The sequence below is a fragment of the Protopterus annectens genome, chromosome 13.part0, assembly GCF_019279795.1.
Source record: "Protopterus annectens isolate FY-2018-M chromosome 13.part0, PAN1.0, whole genome shotgun sequence".
Taxonomy (NCBI): Eukaryota; Metazoa; Chordata; order Ceratodontiformes; family Protopteridae; genus Protopterus; species Protopterus annectens.
The window spans coordinates 584,869,649-584,889,933 of record NC_056747.1 but is presented as its reverse complement, the minus strand read 5'-3'; the positions used below and the strand labels follow the sequence as shown (position 1 = coordinate 584,889,933).

The following is a 20,285-nucleotide window of genomic DNA, read 5'->3' as shown; positions in this document are numbered from 1 at the left end:
GATTCATAAAACAAGCTGATCATGTATGTCGGTACTATATGTACAGGGCTGTAAAGGACTTGAAGACTGCATAACTTTTGCATAAATATGTACAGTAATGTGAAAATGGTGTTGCAGACTAGGCAGGAAGGGTTGAGGGGACAGCTATCACTTGTGCATACCAGATGTTGGACAGGCTGTGTCCACTTCCCATCTCACCTTTTCTGATGTCTGTCCTGCCATATCACATTAATACAATGCATGTACACTTTTTATAGCTTTGATGTACGGCTAGTCCCTAGCTAACATAAAAGAAAACTTTCAAAATCATTGCAGGACACATCTACATCTCCAATGGTGGAGGATGGGATACTTGCATACACCCTTTGATGCTGTGTTTCATTGTACTTCAGAATAAATGGCATGTTGTGACCTAAATGCAATTTCTAGTGCTTACCTAACAGCTTCATTTTCAGCAGATGCTAGTCTCTCTTTTTCAACAATTTCTTTCATCAGTGCTGTATGATCTCTACCTGCAGCTGATGTCAAGGAACTCTTCAGAACATCTTTTTCCTTCTTCCAAGGACCCCTGCAAACAAAAGCAAGAATACGTAATCCAAGAAAACACTGCTTCAAAATAAAATAAAAGTTAACCACTGTATTAAGCATTATTGGAATAAAAGCAAAATTCATAATATTTATAACTACTCATCTGTAACACTTAATTTATTAACAGATTAAAAAAATGACACAATTATATTACTGTGCTAACCTAGAAAACAACCAGCATTCAATATTACTAAAAAAAATAAAATAATCACATGTACATTAAATCATAATTTTTTGTCACGAAAATGCACACGGTCTTCAAATGAATTAAATTTTAAGAAGTTTTACATTTATATTTTAAACTAAGAAATTTATTATTTTGTTTTAGCACTGTAATTTTCCATTCACGTTAATGCAAATGTCATATGCAGGAAACACTATCCAATTCTTTATCCCTGTTTCTTAAAACCTTTCACTGCACTACTTGTCTACTGTAGATGTTTCCACTAAAACAAGCTGTTACCACAATGCAGATTTATAACTGTGAAACTGATCCTTATTTTTATACATATTTATTATAGTTGGCATGAAATACACATATGTATAACATCATTCCTCAGACAAAAATAACTGTTAATTCAAAATAAAAACATGGACATCACAACAAAGACTCTTACTGTATGTTCAATATTTTTCTGGTGCACATACTATAAATTAATAATACATGTTTTAGTAACAGAAATATGCATTAATCCCCCCCCCCCAATCAGCTTTTTATTAACACTTGTGTCTGTACTCATAAACAAAAAAAATAAATAAATTGGATAGCAACTGTAATATACCCACTTCAAAGTACATTTAACCAAAAATATTAACCTACATTCAGATTAGATAACACCAGAGTGCTTAAAGATTATAACGTTTTTATCCCTGTAATACACCCGAGGCTTTGTTTTTCATTCTTTTTCTTTTTCAATTTCTTTTTTTTTTGCAAGGCAAAATTTCCTATTATCACTCTCCAGTGTTAAAAAGAATAACATTTCTAGTGTATGGTATTAACCTCAGCTTCCATCTCTATGTATCTGTTTCATACACTAAAAGCATTAGCATTTTAATCAGTTGTATATTCATTTTTCAAACTCCAGATAATAATTCAAGTTTTCCTTAAAACTATTTAAACTTGTATATGACCAGAATATGTATTCCCATGTCCTCAGTACCCCTTCTACACAACTTTAACTCTGTGGATCAACATTCAAGAACATTCTACACAACCTATGAACAGTATAAAATACTTGTGTTGAATAACATAACTTTGCAGCATATCTGGGAAACACACAAATCTATTCTCAAATCAATTCATCAATCTGAACTTCAAATTCAGTACTCCAATCTTTAAGCTTTTCTACATCCTCTAGTTTAAAATTCATTCAGAGCCTTACCTTCTCTGCTTACTAGGTCATTTATCATTGGATTATCTCACTTTCTGTTTGCAACAAACAAAAAACGATTTTAGGTTGGGGCCTTTTCAGCAGTTCTATCGAACCTAAACTTCCAGCACTACAAAGAAACCTCTCGTATACAATACGCAAAAGAGGGCAGTCCATACATCACTTTTATCTGTTCTCATGAAGTCTGCTACTGAAATTCATCTAATCTCAATATCTCTCTTCAGTCCTTCTTTGAAATACATCAATCCACTTCCTTCCTTTGGAATACCCAACTCCAGTAGGCAACAAAAACAGTCAAAGACTTAATCCTCTACGTTTCTTAGTAAAGTATTTTACATTATTACAGTCTATTTCATTTATGTATGATAATTCCTTTCTTCGGTCATACATAATTCATCCAAAAGTACATCTGTCAAACGTTAAGTTCCTTGTTGTTATCTTAACTCTTTCAATGTATCTTCATGTTAATGTATAGATAATAAATACAAAATCTTTAATTGAATAGTATCAAAATAGACATCTGAACCAGGAACATTCAAACCACCCACCTCCTTTGAAAGCATAATCTAATTTCATGACAACCAAGTTTTACCATCCCACACAAAATTTCTTATCAAGCAGTTACTTTTTTTTCCCATAAAAATGAATGGGACCACAAGTAACTTTTCCTTGTGGTAATTGTAATACAAGTAAGTATATCATAAGAGAAGTACTGCATTAGTGGCAGGAAGTTGTAGAGGAGTTATTTATATCATTTGTTGTATTTGTGGTTTAAGTTATACTGGACGGGCTAAAAAGAAATTAAAATGAGACAACAAGAACATATTAAATATATAAAAAATAGTAGCGATGACAACCCAGTAAGGTAGCATATTAATAAGCAACAGGAGAACAAGCATGCAATTTACTTACATGTGCTTTTGCAAACACTGATGTTGAGTGGTCAAAATGAGAACACTAAAAAGAAAAGTGACTAAATGAATTCTTAAGCTTCTAGACACTATGTTATGGATTAAATACTGAGCTTGACTGCAGTGTTATTGTGATATTTGATGTGATTTGTCTTGCGAATTTGCATTTTAAATGTATTATTAGTGTTGATTGTGTTACTGCTTTAATGGATAATTCTGACGTATTTCTTGAGGTGTTGTATTTATGGAATGTTGGATGTGCTTGTAGCTTTTAAGTCTATAAAGGCATATAGCTATGGAGAAGAGCCAAAATACTTTCTGTACAGTCATCACAGTAGTTTACCAACTTCTAGAAAGTGACTCAGTAGGTAGCACAAGGAAACTATATCAGGTTGCAAGGCAAAGACAGAAAGATAAAGAAGATAGTCAGACACCCTTCATAAGGGATGCCAGCAACAACCTGCTCACGAGTCCACAGGAAATCAAAGGCAGATAGGAGTATTTCCAGCAGCTTCTGAATGAAGAAAACATCATAAGCAACTGTACTTCCCCAGAAACAGTCTATGATGAGAGAAGAAGAGGAGCTCACCCTAGAAGTAAGAATACCACTAAGGAAAATGATGTCAGGGAAAGCAGCAGGATCAGATGAGGTTACAGCAGACATGATATCGGTGCTGGGTGAGACAGGGGAGAAATGGCTCATGAGGGTACTCATAGCAGTGTGGGGAGAAAGGCATATCCCAGACAGCTGGAGAAAAAAGCATACTTGAGCCAGTGTACAAGAACAAAGTGGACATCCACAACTGTGGGCAGTACAGAGGCATCAAACTCCTATCACATGGCATGAAAGTTCTGGAAAGGGTGATTGATAAACAGATAACCAGAGTAGTAGAATGCAAGATGGGCGAAGAGCAGTTCGAATTTAGATCAGGATACAGCACAACTGACACGATATTTGTAGAGAGACAGATAGTTGAGAAGATGCTAGACATGAGGAAAGAGTCCAACTGGCATTCCTACACTTGGAGAAAGCATATGATAAGGTCTCAAGAAAGCTGATTTGGGTCCTACTGTGGTATTTCAAGGTCCCAGAAACATTGGTAGAATTAGCGCAGGCTATATACAAGGACCCAATGACTCAAGTACTACCAGTGTTCGGTCTCATAGAGGGGTTCCCAGTAGGAATGGATGTGAACCAGGGTTCAGCTCTGATCCAACTGTTGTTCATACTAGTGATGGACTACATTAGCAAACAGGTTGGAGGGATCAGATTAACAAAAAGTTACTGCAGGCAGATAATGTGGCATTACAGGCAGACTCTGAGAAAGAACTACAGCAAAGAATAGGGAAATGGAATGCAAAACTGAAGGCACATGGGATGAAACTAAGCACAGATAAGACAGTGGTAATGGCAGCAAATTGGAGAAATCAGTAGAAACTGAGAATTGAGATAGTAGGGAAGACAGCAGAACAGGTGAATAACTTCAAGTATCTGGGAGGGGTGGTTAAGGAGAAGGGAAGTTTGAATGAGGAGGTTAAATCTAGAATCAGAGGGGCTGCAGCCAACTGGCATAGAGTCTCAGGTGTAGTCTATGACAGAATAACACCAAAGAAGCTGAAAAGTAAGGTGTACAAAACAGTGGTGTGACCAGTACTATTGTATGGTACAGAAACCTGGGCAGTAAAGGCAGAGCAGACGAAGAAGCTACAGGTGATGGAAATGAAGTGCCTGAGAAGGGTGTTAGGCTACACACTGTGGGACAGAAGAAATGAGGACATAAGAGCAAAAGCCAAAGTAGCCCCAGTTGTAGAAAAGATCAATGAGAACAGGTTATATTGGTTTGGACACATGTAAAAAAGCAGAAGACAATATGGTGAAGATTTGAGAGAGAAAGGAAGAAGTTAAGAGGAACCAAGGGCATCCAACAAAGAGGTGGATGGATTGTGTGAAAGAAGATCTGTGACAGTCAGGCATGAGAGTCAAAGAAGGCAAGAGTGTGGCACTGAATTGAGAGAGATGGCAACAGTTAACACAATACCCTGACCCCATGTAGAAAATGGGAAAAGTGGGGGGGATGATGATGATGATGACAGTTTTTCAAAAATAACCTCCTTGGATATCAGTCAGAAATGCTTGGAATATACGTAACAAAGGAAAAAAAGGGCACTATTTGAATTTTCATCCAATCCCAAACCACACGTGTTCCATTTAAAGAAAACTTCCTTTAATCTTTTTCTTGAATCTTTACATGTTTTAATGACAGAGCACTCTACCGTGCTTCCTAAATAAATGCCCCACTACTTAATTCTGCTTTCCATAATATGAACAGTATGTTTTTGTCATAAATCTGTTTACTGAACTCAAACTGAAATTCAATGATGAGCAAACATAACCTTCTAAAAGTGTATATTCTGTGGAAAAAAACTATAACATCAGTCCATTTTTAAGTAGTAGCAATATCTACATAAGGTATATGGAAGTCTTTCAAGTATTTTCCTTTTTGTTTCACATTCATAAGGAAAATACAAGTTCTATTAAATTTGAGAGGGGGAAACATGTCTTCTCATCAAGTGGTTCTCCCTGTAAACTCTTCACACCCAGCCCCCAAATCATTTAACTCCTTTTTCTCTCACTGCAAATATTTAACTCTGGCTAACACTAACATTACCCACCCTGTTATTCTAATCTCTGTTGGTTAACTGTGAATTCCATTTCTTTAAACATGTTTGTCTAAATTTATATTATCTTCTTAATTCTTCATCTTGAATATTTCATCAATAGCATTACTTTCTTCACTTTAGGAGTTATTTTCATTTTCTATCTGCAGGTAATGGCTTCTTTTTGTGTTGCCATTAGGAATACACTTAACAAAACTTTCTAATAACTAGGAGCTTCTGTGGACCAGTCATAGCTTAAAAAAAGTTGAGACATTGTCATGATGAGCTTACCAGACACTGCATCAGTTATTAAATGCCTAATAGCTTGAATCAAGCCTACCAGTTCAGTGTATTTCCAAAAGATATGTTCCCATCTTCTTTCCCTCCAAACATATCCAGCAAGTACTATTTATCTGAGGGATCATCTTTTCAAGTCTGCTTGGTGTACAAAGTATTTCTGCAAGCATTTCTAAGCAAAAATCTTGAATCTTGCCTTATTGCATATCCTGATTCCAAATATCTATGTTCCTATTCTAAGAATACCGCTAACCTTCTTCTCCACTGCAACTAATGTTTTAATCACTGCTCATTTCATAATTTCTGGTATATTTTACATTCCCTATGTAAAACTTTTCTATTTGCACATTTGTCTTTGCCAGCTGTGCCACTTCTCTACACTCTTCCCTTCTCAGGGTCATCTGACATAACTGTCCAAAGGCATAAGAACCCTATTCTATCTACCTTCTGTAATCTAGAGTTCCCTCCTGCCACTTCCCATGATATGATCATATCTCCTTGTCAACTGCTGTCAAAATCTAGTCTCTTTATTTCTTGCTTTCCATTTTACTGACACATTCAGCCTCTTCACTGATCTCCTCCCATAATCTGTTAGTAACATTTCCTCATTTGATTCCTTCCACTCTTTGTGCTGTAATATCATCTTATCTAGGTTACATACTTTTGCCAGTTAAGTCTTACTGTGCACACTGTTTTTCCATTTGGACCAATATGTCAGTTGCCTAACATTTTCCAAGCAACAGCATGATGTTCTTCCATATTGCTTTGCAATATTCCTGTTACAGAATATAAAGCCACCTCAGCTGAGTAGCCCGATAATATTATTTTAGGTCTGACATTCTCAAGCTGACATATTTAGGGTCATTATCAGCTTATCCCATGAGACGCTGGCAGGGGTAGATGAAATATACTTTGGGCTCTGGGCTGTTTTTAAATCATGGATCCCCCACACTCAAACCTACTTTTTTAGACCATGCATAGATGCTAATTCCTTTTTGATTCACCTTCTGAATTTAAGAACATCTAAACTGCTGTCATTGTAATCAATGTCCATACTATCAATTACAGGCACTTGACTGTAGGTATCTCAAATGTGTGGGATTAAAAAAAATGACCACAATAAAGTATTCCAACTGGCTTTACGCAAATGCACACTAGTCCTGCTACCTTATGCACACAACCACAATTTCAAGCAAGTATAGCCATACTGTTGACTGTGCACACCTTCAATATCTGATAGTATAAAAATAATCACTGAAACAATAATGCATTTCAGGTTTGTGTCAACACAATCATGCAGTAATCCAAGTATTCAAACTTACTTTGCACAATGTAAACTAATCCTGCAAAGTCAGACTGTTTAAACTGAGGAAACTAGAGGGTAAATTACTTTCATCCACAGAGAGCTCTACACAAATGAAAGTTGTTTCCTCCCTTTGTAATTATTAACTTTTTAAATATTCCTTTAATTCTCATTATCTGTCCCCCCACAATTACTATTTTAACACTTATCCTAAACTGTTTTCATGTATCCCAATCAGCTATTGCATGCAATTCCTCCATTTAGATGTCTGATTGTTTTTGTTAAAAGAAAATGTTTTGAAAAAAATATGACTTGGGTTTAAATGGAGGCAAGAAGAAGGAAATAAATATCATCCTGCCAAACATTACTGTAAGCATGTAAGATAAATGTTGAAATTCTGTCAAAATGGCTACTCTGTCCTCATTATCATAGAATATAAATGGCCTTACCAGTATAGACAAAAAGCAGAGAGTACCAACATATTAAGATGTGCAAGGTGCAAATAGCAATTCTGAAAGATACACATTTGGATAGAAATGAGCATATAAGTTAGACAAAGATAACAGGGTGGACATTCAGCAGAAGGCAAGGGACAAAGGATAAGGGGAGAAAAATACTGATTGCCAGAGGGGTCTTCACAGTGATAGAAGGGGAGACAATAATAGTAGATTTGGGGTACTAATAGGTTATTGGCAGGGGAGGAGAATTACACTGGCATGTACTTATAAACTGTTATTATGAAGGTTAAAAGACTTTTTGGAGCAATAAAATTTCAGCATAGAAGATACAGTTGTGTAAGTTGCACTTATCCTAGCAGTAGATGTTCAAATTCCTCCATGAAGGGATTTTATAGCATGGATCACGCCTAACCTCTCTGACATTTATGTGATTTAGTCTGTTTGAGTGGTCCACGTGCCTTGCACTTTTACCCCCACAGAAACTACTCCAGAAGCAAAAACAAAGCTGTCTTATTGCCTCCAGCAATGCATTTCTTTCTTGATAAAGCTCAAAACTGGAATCTGAAAATTTGACAGGATGAAAATAATGGATCCACATTGTTTGTTGTTTGAAAATCAGTTAATTTTTCTCATGTATCCCCGGTGAAGTGGAGTTATGAGAATCACAGAAACCATGAACCCTAGGAATCCTGAAATATTTTTAGCTGAAGTCTCAGACAAATTGAAGAAGATCAGGAAACATTCCCAATACAAATTCACATTTTCCTGGGTTGAAAATGCCTTTAAAGTCACTTAATAGAAGGCACTCAAAGCACAATCACATGTGATGGAGTCAATGTGGATGTTTGAACATTATCTGCAATCCCAGATTGGTAAGGAGTGGAGAAACCCATGTTAAGGAATCCTGACATCTGGCAAAAGACTCTGTGTGCCTGCAGTATAGGCAAGGAGTCTTAGTCTGTTTTTTTCTTTTTATGTACAGTGATAGAAAAAACATCAAGGCCAGTTAAGAATCCATGCTGTAGTTGAGGAAGAAGCCTGATTGCCAGTATACATTAGGAAGAGTCAGTCAGAAGGTAGGTTGTCAGACAAGTGTTCACAACCAGCACACACATTTCTACTTCCTCACACAGTCCCTTAAAATTTAAAGGTAAAAGAACCCTGCCAGAACGCTAAGTACCTTCCACAAAACGTGCCCTGAAAGAAAACAAGAAATGAAGTTGTCTTGAAGAGTGCACAAGCACCAAACATAAAATACATTTCTAGCCCTGAAATATCCCTCCTAATGCTTAAATAACACTTTCAGCAAAATGTCTCAAGCAGTAAAATAATAAAGGTAAGTTATCACAAAGGGTGCACAGGTACAAAACACTCAAACGCTATCTGAAGTACACAGCAACACTCCCCTATCTTTAAATTCTAACACTTCAGTTACAATGTCTCAAAAGTAGTAATTTTTTTCTCAAAACCATCTCCAGTATTGAACAACAAACTCTGTCCTAAAAATAGCAGTTTTTGACTAAAAACCTTCTGATATTAATAAAATATATGGTATTCTTCAAAAAATAAAATAAAATAAAAAAATACACCAAAAATGGTGTGGAAGTGTTCTCCTGCAGGGTCATTTCCGCTAGAAATTGTGCTGTAGGCCATTGTTGCTCCTCTGAAGCCTCAGAGCTCCTCTCCCTTGAGTGGGCAAGAAAGTACTTGAGTTGTCTATACTCTGATTGTTGATTTCCCTCCAAGGGGCTAGCCAATTAGCAGTCAGAGTGTATGTGTGGAGAAAGAGTCCGAGCTTTTTAAAGACTGGCTGTTATTGTATCCACTGCACAGTGAGAATGATTAACATTAGTATTTATGTGTGGGACCTGGAACCTAATTTGCAAAAGTGAGGATGTGTCAGGTGGACCTAGAAGAGAAAATATAACAGAGAGTAGATTTCTAAAGAAATATACAAGAATAGACATGTGTAATGAAGCAAAAACAGGACAAGGGCATCTTCCCCTGTATCCGTTAAAAAGAGAGTAATTTAAAGAGTGGGTAGTAGAAATGATTTGATAGTTATTAGTGAACATAGGAATATCTTCAGAAGAGACAGCTAGCGAGTGGGTTAGACAAAATGAAAATGGAGTTTAAAAATATGGAAGAAATAAGAGAATGCCATATGGACTAAAAAAGTAACAGGGAGTTAGAGGGGTTGGCAAAGGTTAAAGTAGTGCAGAATAAGAGGAATCTCACAGAACAGAAACATGAGCAATTGCAGAATGCTAAAGGGGAAAATAAGTGAGTATTTGGATAATATGCATGAGTTTAGAAAGGTCTGGCTAGGCAACAATTATTTATAACAATTCCAGAACACAAAAACATTCCACACAATGACTTAGGCAACAGAAAGTAGAAAGATTTGTTGCCAAACTTAAGGAACCTACAAGAAAAATTACCAGAGATCCTATAAAGGTATGCAACATATTTAGGAAATTGTATGAAAATCTGTATAAAGCACAAGGAGTGTGGAAACAAAGAAAAAGCATAAATAGAAATACTTATGGAAAATTTAATTATGACAAGATTAGAGCAAGATGAGGCTGAACAATTTACAGCTGAGATGAGATAAAAGTGGTGACGTAAAATCAAACAATAGTGAAGTCTTCAGAAACAGGCAGTATTCCTGTGGAAGTTTGGTGGAAAGAAAGTGATAGAAATCAGTAAGATTTTGTTAACAGTATTTAAAAGCATGGGTTTCTGTGTGTGTGTGTGTGTGTGTGTGTGTGTGTGTTGGGGGCAGTACTTTGGAAGAAAGCTGTGACAGCTGTATTGCTCATTAAGGGTAAAGAGCCACGTTCACATAGACCCATTCAACTTTAAACCATGATTATAATGTGCTTATGCCTGTACTAAGATAATGGCAAAGGCATTGCCAAAATTGATAGATATAGATCAATGTGGTTTTGTGGAGGGGAGGAAACCATTTTCACAACATTAATAGACCAAATGTGATCCACAGGGAAGCAAAATGTAAGAAAATGCTGTTATTCTTGATGGGTCTTAATGCAGAAGAAGCATTTAAGAGAGTCATCTATGATTTTATGAACAGGGCAATGGTAGCATTTGCATTCCCAGGTAAAATAATGGGGATAATTAGCAGACTATATAAAAGGTCAGAGACAAGAATTAAGTTGGAAGGGTTCTTCTCTAGCAAGCTGTGTTTTAAGAAAGGGACCAGGAAGGCGTGTCTTCTTTCCCTGTTGTTATTTTATTTACATTTAGAGTCACTGGCAAAGAAAACAAGAGAATCATAAATTCAAGGATATAAATGGTGTGGTAATCAAGAAAAAAAATAAGCCTTATTTACAATCCCCAGCAGAAAAAAATTGATTTTGCTATTCTGGACACAGTTTATTGCTTTCTATAGGCTGATCATTAGTTTAGCATATGTTTCACTGGTTACATATTTCTCAAACAGAACAGTGTTACCTATTACTAATACAAAATCTGGCTGTGTAACCCTTTTCTCCCACATTTATAAAATAGCATGCTACCACTGTCTGTTATCAGCTTTTAACACTGGCTTTAATATAAATATAGACTACTGAATTTTACATTTAATTTTATAACAATCTCTCTACTACTACAACAAAATGCTCAGTATCCCTGGGGGGCAAACTGAAATATGTACAGTCTTAAAACAACAGAAAAAATCCATTTAAATGTATGAACAATATATTGACTCTTAGGATCTTGCCATAACTTAAGTAACATCTGAGATCTTACTGTTTTGTCAAGTGAAAATATCCAACTATGGAACTTTTGAGCTCCTGTCCAGTTATGAAACATTTGTGTGCATGTCTCAGCGGAAACACCATCTTGATCTAACAGTGCTATTTTTACTTATTTCTTTTTCATTACAGTTTTCATATTCAGTCACTTCTATGTCCATGAAGCCTTTTAAAGATGCATCAGTTAACTGGGCTGACAGAATTGCAGCTCAGTAATTCTGGTCCCATCCATCTTGGATGGCATACTGTTTGAAGGCTGCAAGTTCCATCTTAAGGTCTTTTCCCCTATTTAGTTGCTTAACAGATGGAATTCTCCTTGGCAATCACTGCCATCACCTCAGCTCAACATTAACAGCAGTCTAAAGCAGGTCATCTTCTTGCCACAAAAACCAATGCAGATGCACCCCCCACAAAAGCTCCAGTCCACACCACAGGGCTGCTGTCTCTCCAACAGGGGAAGCTTTCAGCTCAATTAATGGGGTTTCAGGCACTATAATTCAAGATTCTTTTTGCCGTGGAAAAAATGTGCAGAGTTTGCCAGTGGCACTCACTGATATGGTATCTAATAAGGCAGCAGAGGCCATAAAATAAAGTGGTTTTACTAAACAGCAAACTTTAATGGTTAAAACTCTTCTTTAGCACAGGTAAGATAACAAGAAAACTACAAGTCTCTCATACTATTTCTGCTACAATCTCAAGGTGATTTCACAGTTCCTTCTGTCTTAGAAGAAAATCTCCACAGTACCTCAGCTTTTTTCAGGTCATCTCTTCTTCACTAAAGCATACTCCTCGGAACTTTTATTTCAGCCACAAACTCTCTCTGTATCAAGAGGTCAGCTTTTCTGTTTCCAAGAATGCTGCACATTAAATAACAGCTTAACTCTAGCTCTCGCAGTGTGAAAACAGAAACTCATCAGAGAAGGTCAGTAGACTTTTGTGTTTATGGGTAAATTTCAGTAACTGGCTGTTCAATGTACTGCCTGGATGCTAGGAAAAAATGCAGAGCACCTGGATAAAAATCAGCTATAAACAGTGAAGAATAAACACTGACTGGAGAAAGTTCTGCAGCTGTTCAACAAAAAGCACTGCAACATCCAGACATGACTTCCAGTAACCTACAAGAAAGATATAAGACAAGTGCACACAGACCTGGTTAAAATAAATGAAACATCAATGGATTATTATCAACACAAACAACAAAAGGTTGGAAAAAAATGGAAGAAGCTTTAAACAGATATTCAGATGAGGTGAAAAAGCTGCAAAAATCAGCAATGAAGAAAAGGCTGGCTGAATATGAAACTACTCAGGAAGAGATGTTTCAAAAAAATAATAGAATTAGAGGACAGAGTATGTAGGGAAAACCTGAGATTTTCAGTTATACTATAGAAGCTGGAAAGAACAGACTGCATTAATTCTATGAAAGCACAAATAAGCAACTGGAGTTGTTAGTTAAAAGCGCATATTGTGTGTATGCTTCAAACCTGGTTATGAGAAAGCAACCTAGACCTTTAACAGTAAAGATGCAATCCTACCAGCAGAAGGAGTTGATTCTGACAAAATTGTGGGAGAAGGACAAAATACTTTAAGTGGGAAAGAGCAGAGTGTTTGTGGAGAATGAGTACTCATTGTACACTGGGCAGAAGAGGAGTAAATTCATTCCACTATTCACGGAATTTTGAGACAGAATTGTGAGACTCAAACTGCAGTACCCAGCTGTCTTCAAGGTATTCTTCCCTGGAGGAACAAAATCATCTTTTGATGAAGTACATGCTAAGGAGGAAATACAATAATTTGTCCATGAAAAAGTGAGCTGTAAAGCAGAAGGAGATTCTGTTTCTTATTCTTCTGGTAATAAAGGCCACAGACAGACTGCACTTGTGAAACCTTTTCCACTATTTCAACAGAAAATGCTGGTGAAAAGGAAGGGAGCACGAGAGCTGAGTAGAAGAGAGTATGTTGGAAATGAAGCATAGACAGGATTTGGGAGAGGGAGATGAATAGTAATAAAACCAATAACTTAATAGTAATGTCTTTTGGCTTTTCCTGGTTAGGGGTCGCCACAGCAGAACGCTGTTCCGCTTATGATTGGCAGTAGAGTTTTATGGTGTCGAGGTGGCAGCCCGATGCCCAACCTTCAACAAAGACACACCCATTCAAGCACGCACCTACCTGCATATCTTTAAACGTCACTCAACCATGGGAAGGACATGCGGACTCCACACAGAAGGTGCTCCAGCCGAGAATCGAACCGGCAAACCTCTTGCTGTGAGGCGACAACGCTAGTCGCTGCACCACTGTGGCCTAAAACCAATAACTTAATATGGGATTAAAATGGAATAATTACATTTGTAAAATATGACAGAGCAAGAAAATCTGAAAATATTGGACTTTTTCAGAATATGCTGGACTTGTGGGGACTCCAATGTATATCCCCTACTTCATGTCATGAGGGGAGAAAGCTAACTGTTAAGGAAAGAAAACATTTTTTTCTTAATAGTACTATTTTTGTGGTATATGGTTTTCTTTGTATGCTAGAAATTAAAAGTTTTCTCAGCTATTTTTAAGTGTAATTGGGGTTGTAAATAGGTGCTGCTGTTCTTTTTTTCCTTTCTTTCTCCCTCTTTTCTTTCTTCTTGTTCAGTTTTAAGAAATGTAGGCACTGCAATGTGAAGAAAAAGCCTGGTTAAAAGAGCATGACAAAAGAAAAATTAATGTGCTTTTTCTCATTCTTGCAGGGGGGAAATTACTGAATTAAGGATCTTTGACTTAGTAACAAGTTTTAACAGAAAGCAACTAAATGAAAAAGAATACCAGTTATTATGAGGTTTTTTCTAGCAAATTAATGTATGCTTAAGTAGCAATTCTGTATCTGGCTCTCATGTCTCCATGCAAACAATCTGATAATGAGAAGTTGGCTGTCTGGTTCTCATGTCTCCATAGAGATGATCTGATAAAGAGAAATCGGTTACAGTCTGGTGGAGAGTGATTGGCTGGGGGAAAAAAAGAGAAACTGTCCAGGAGATGATGTGCTCTGAAAACATTTAGTGGTTTTTCCCAGCTGGGAGAGCTATAAAGATAAGACAAAACCAATTAGCACTTAGTAGAAGCACAGGCTGTACCATGAGTCTTAGCATGGTTAACCTTTCTTTTAGGTTAACTCAAGTCTATGAGTGTGGCTCTCAGTTTGTGACATTTGCTCTTATTAGGAGGGTTAAAACTTCAATACTTGAAGATGTACATAGTTTTGTGTGTTAGTATTAAATGAATAGGTTTTAGGGGGTATTTTTTGAGGGCTTTCAGTAAAACAAAATGTTTTGTAAGATGTGACATAGGCTCAAATGGATATGACAAGAAACAACTAAAAGTTCAACCTGCCAAACATTGTACACATGTAACAGAAATGCTGGAACTAGACATTTAACAAAATAACTGTTATACATACAAGGAGGGAATAATAACTATTTAATGCAACAATAGTCTCACAGATAAATACAAAAAGGAAAGAATAGTTAAGTATATTACAAATGTAAGTGCAAATAGCTATGTTACAAGAGAGACACTTGGAAAGAACTGAATTGAACATGTGAAGTTGATAAAGAAGGGTGTTCAGGATGGTTATTCAGCAGAATACTTGAGACAAAGGAAAAGAGGAGTACTTATATTTATTGCAAAAAGAGTTCCAATAGTGATAGAAGAGGATAAAAAGATAATAATGGCAGATTTCTAGTGCTAAGGGGCTACTGGCAAGGGAGGATGATTACACTGGCATGTATTTATATTCCACTTAATACTGCTATAGTGGAACTTAAGAAAATTCTGGGAGAAATAATCAGTTTTCAGCAAGCAATATTTCTTATAGGTGGGGACAGTAATTTGATTTGCAGCAGTGAAGATGCGTCTGGGAGGCCCAACAAAGGAAGGCAGATTTTTCAAGATGTGAATTCAGTAATAGGAGTTTTGAGTGAATTTACATATTATTCCCCAAGATATAAAAACTGGGCTGGGCTAGACAGAATTTACATTTGACAGGAACATGTGCATTTAATTGAAGGTCTTGATACACGCCCAGTAACTATTTTATATCATGCACCAATAACAACTAAAATAAAAACACAGGGTAACAAAATAGAAATGAGACACTGGCACTTTCCCACCTATCTGTTGAAAAGAGAGGAATTTGAGGAATGGGTAGTGGAGATTATTCAGAAGCTATTTGAGAAGATAGAAATTACTTCTGAAAATATAGCTACAGAGTGGGATAAAATTAAGGTGGAGTTTAAAAATAGGGTGAAAGTAAAAGAAAGGGAGATATAGTTAAGAAGTAACAAAAATTATTTAGAGGGACTGCCAAGTATTCCAGAATAGGGGGAATCTCACAGAACAAGATGATGATCAGCTGCAGAATACTAAGCAGAAAATAAGGGATTACTTTGATAATATACACAAGTTTAGAAAGATTGCTGTTAAGCAACTGTTTTGATAATTAACTAGAGCACAAAAACTTACAGCACAATGACTCAGGCAACAGAAAGTAGAAAGGGCTGTCACCAAGCTTAGGGAGCCTAAAACAAGGAAGGTAACAAGAGATCCTGTAGAGGTATTAGAAATATTTCAGAAATTCTATGAAAGTATGTATAAAGCAGAGCAATATGAAAATCAAGAAAAGATATAAATGGAAGTGATTATGGAAGAATTAAACATGCCAAGGTTAGAGGTAGATAAACCTCAATTACTAATAGGATAGGAGAAGAGGAGATAAAAATTGTGATGTATTACCAATCTACAGGAAAGTCCCTAGGAATAGATGGTATTCCTGTGGAAGCTAGGAAGCTAGAAAGGGAAAAACTAATAAAGATCTGGAAGGTTTTGTTTAACAGCATTTTAAGAGGAAAAGTACCTACCATCCTGGAAGAAAGCACTAGTAGCTGTAATACCTAAATAGGATTCAAATCCATCAGATCCAGCTTCATACAGGCCCATTTCAATACTAAACCATGATTATAAAGTGTTCTTGACTATAATGGCTAAAAGAATGGCAAAAGTAATCCCAAAATCAATAGATATGGATTAATGTGGTTTTGTGGAGAGGAGGAAATATTTGACAGCATTAACAGAACACATTGATAATCCAGAGGGAAGCAGAATGTAAGAAATCATCATTGTTCTTGGGACCTGATGCAGGGAAAGCATTTGACATAGTAAACTGGGACTTTACGAGCAGGGCAATGGAAGCATTTGCATTTACTGAAAAAATTATGAGGTTCATTAGGAGGACATATGAGGGATTGAACCAGTGGCGGCTGGTGACTTTAAATCAAAGGGGGGCTGCGGGAGACAGCTAAATGGATGGGGTCAATGGGAACGGGTGTGGCCAACTAGAAAGGGGAGGAGCTATGCTTAAAACCACAAAAACTGAAACTTTAATTAAATACGTTGCCCTGGGTGCCAAACCATCATTATGAGAGTCCAATCAAAATAAAAGGAAAGTGTAGAAGAAAAAAAATACTTCAATCCATTGGCTGCATGGCATCTTACTTAATATCTAGATGGAAACAAAAAGGTTGTGAGGCATGACAAAATAAATTACTTTTTAAATGCATTACTGGAATGCTAGTCAAAATCAAGTATAAGAAAAAAGAAAAACAAGCAGCACTCAACTCAAACCACTTCTCCTTGCACTCCAGTTCTAATTATAATTTATATTCAGCTTTATTAAAGTACCAAGTAACATGCTGAAAGTAGCAATCTCTGTTATACCCCCACTTGTAAAAATGTTTTGCATCTTCTTATCCAAAAAAGACCTGCTGCCTGACAACAACTATCGACTTGTTTCATGGGGAAAACATGATCAAAGTAAAAAATATAAAGCAAACAGGAAACATGCTCAACATAAATTGCTTAAAGGATTACTGCACAGGATATGGACCACGCGATAGATTGGCATTCTGTTTAGTTTGCAGGCAAAGCCTGTAATGAGCTTTAAAAATAATGTAATCCTGTCCTTTATTATGAAGCCGAAAGATACAACAACAACAACATTACAAATACTTTCATATGCATTTCAATACCCAAGCCTTATATGTTATCTAGTTATGTAAGTATTCTCTGCATGGCAAACACAGAAAGGCTTTCAATGTTGGCAATTCGTTAACAGTATGCTTATTAAAACTTACTTGCATCTTACAATCTCAGACAAGCTTACCTGATGGTTGTTAAAACATTGCTACTTAAACACAGAGCAACAGGCACTTTCTGAATAATAATAAGCATAAATCACCAGTATAAAAATATGACAGAAACCAGAACATTCTGCAAAATCAAGGACAGATGAAAAGCCATTGTAATACTTGTGTCTACCTTGGATGGCGGGATAGTCTGCACATTTACACTGCATAACTGCTCCTTGCCTTGCTTGGACACCATCCAGAGTCACTACATGGGGGAGTGGGGTGCAACAAGTATGTCACAATTTGAAATGTCTCTGGCTGACTGCAATGGCCCTGACACATTTGTCATACCTCTCAACCTCAGAGCAAGAAATCTGGACAAAGTCATACATATAAGTGGGACAAAGGCCCAAAAATAAGGACAATTTTTAAATATTGCTCTTATAAACTTAGAAAAATAATAGAATAGTAGGTCTTGCATTAGTATGAATTTTCTGAAGGGTATGAAATCTGAAACTGAAATGTGTTATTATTTTCTAACTTCAGTATTTAATGATTTGCCACTAATTTGCCAAAAAAAACACAATTTTATGAAAAATGGACCAAAAATGTGATTTAAAAATATAAAAATAGCCACACAACACAGGTGGGAACCTGTCAAAGAAGGGGCACTTTTTAATATTAGTACTGCTAACTTGAGCAGCTGACAAAATAAAAGAATCTACATGCATGTCTGAAATAAAAGCAATCTATAACTGATTATTACAGTTATTTATTAATTGTAAACCTTCCATGTTTTCTTCCAAAAATGCCATTTTGTGGAGGGATTATTAGGGGAAGAGCAACATTTTGAGCTAAAATTGGGGACAGTTGAGAGGTTTGGAGATGCCTAATTCTATAAAGCAATTTATTTGCATGTACCTCTCAACTTGTTAATGCAGGAAATCTGGACAAGGCCAAATATATGGGGGGAACATATAAACAGTACTAAAAATTGCTCTTGTATAAACTGAGACAGTTGATAGAATAACAGGTCTTGCTTTAGCATGCATTTTTCTGATGGTTATGAAGTCTGAAACTCAAGTGTCTGTCATTATTTAGTGACTTCATTTCTAAATGATTTGACAGAAAACCACAAATTTTATGAGGAACAAACCAAAAATAAGCAAAAATCTCTTCATTCTGTGAAAATCTGGACAGTTGAGAGGTATAGTTCAGCCGGGGCTGTCTGAGTTTGCTGCCCTTACGCCCTCACAAAATCATGGTCAAATGGAGCCCCCCCCCCCACAGCCATTCCAATGAACCATTACTTGGCTATTTCACCCTATTTACCATAAACACTAACCGGGAAAAACAAAAACCATAAACACTAATGTGCATACTGCTTTACTTCTGCAATGATTTGGAATTCATTTGAAAGTTTTATTTTGCATTTTACAGCACAAACACTAATAGATATCATATCTGCTAAACAAGCAATGCAGTCTCACAATGAAAACAGACTTGGCATAAACTTCTCTTCCCTTGAAAACTCACATTCACTGAAACAGCATTGAAACCCACGTTCAAAGAAAATACATTTTGCCAGTGGCAGATTAACTTAGGGTTTGGGCTGTTTTCAAATCACAGGCCCCTTGCACACGAAAAGTACAGTTTTGTACCTACCATAAATGTAGATGTTCAAGTGCTAATACAGCTGCAGTCATAACAGATGGGTTTTCCTGCCGTCAGGCAGGTCCTAGGTTGGCCAAATTCCAAAGTCTTGGTCCGGCGTCGGTTGTCGTCGCTTCTTCTCTGACGTCAGTGCGACAGGGGTATATAAGAACCAGCTGACGCCATTTTCTTCAGTTTTTCTTGCCCCAGATGTCAGGTGCCCCCAGAAGGAAGGCAAAACATAAATTTATGTAAAACAGCAAATGCAATATAATCAAATAAAAACAGTAGTTGCAAGCAAATACACCATAAAAGAATAGCCCAATGAGGTTGTATGAGGAGGTGTTAGCCATAAGGCCTGTCCCAAGAGGGGAAGGAGGGAGGGAAACCTGGACTGCAGCTGTATTAGCACTCGAACATCTACATTTATGGTAGGTACAAAACTGTACTATGTTCATCGTGCATACAGCTGCAGTCATAACAGATGGGTAGAATCCCAAAGCTAATAAAGGGGTGGTAGGCACTAAGTGAAACTAGGAGGAGCCAGGATGCCCTGAAAGACTGCAGTGGCAAAGCCCGCTCTAGTTTTGGAGTATAATGGTAGGTGATAGTGCTTGGAGAAAGTATGTACAGAACTCCAAGTGGCTGCTTCCAAAATATCTTTGGTAGGAACCCCCCTGAGGAAAGCTGTAGAGGTAGCTGTGGCCCTTGTGGAATGAGATCTGATGCCTGTAGGTACAGTTTTGCCATGAAAAGAGTAACAAAAGCGTATGTAGTGGGCTATTCATTTTGAGATTGTCTGTTTGGAAATAGGCTTCCCTTGAGCACCTGTAGCATAGGACACAAAGAGTTGCTCTGACTTTCTGAAAGGTTTTGTTCTGTCCAAGTAATAGCGGAGCTGTCTGTGAATGTCCAAGTAATGCAGTAACCTCTCCCCTTTGTTTTGTGGATTAGGGTAAAAGGTAGGTAAGTGGATAGCCTGATTCAAGGCTACCCTGGATACTACCTTTGGCATAAATGAAGGATTGGTTCATAAGGAAACTGTCCTGATGGAAAATGATGAAAGGCTGCACAGCCATGAGG

General features: G+C 36.9%; 1 protein-coding gene across 1 annotated transcript in view; it reads right to left on the bottom strand.

Annotated features, from left to right (window-relative positions):
- KIAA0753 (KIAA0753 ortholog) overlaps positions 1-20,285 on the bottom strand; it is a 1,485,993-nt gene that overhangs the window by 730,892 nt on the left and 734,816 nt on the right. The window contains exon 10 of the mRNA XM_044054254.1: positions 437-568. Within this exon, the coding sequence (XP_043910189.1) occupies positions 437-568 (132 nt within the window). The remainder of the gene's footprint in view (positions 1-436; positions 569-20,285) is intronic.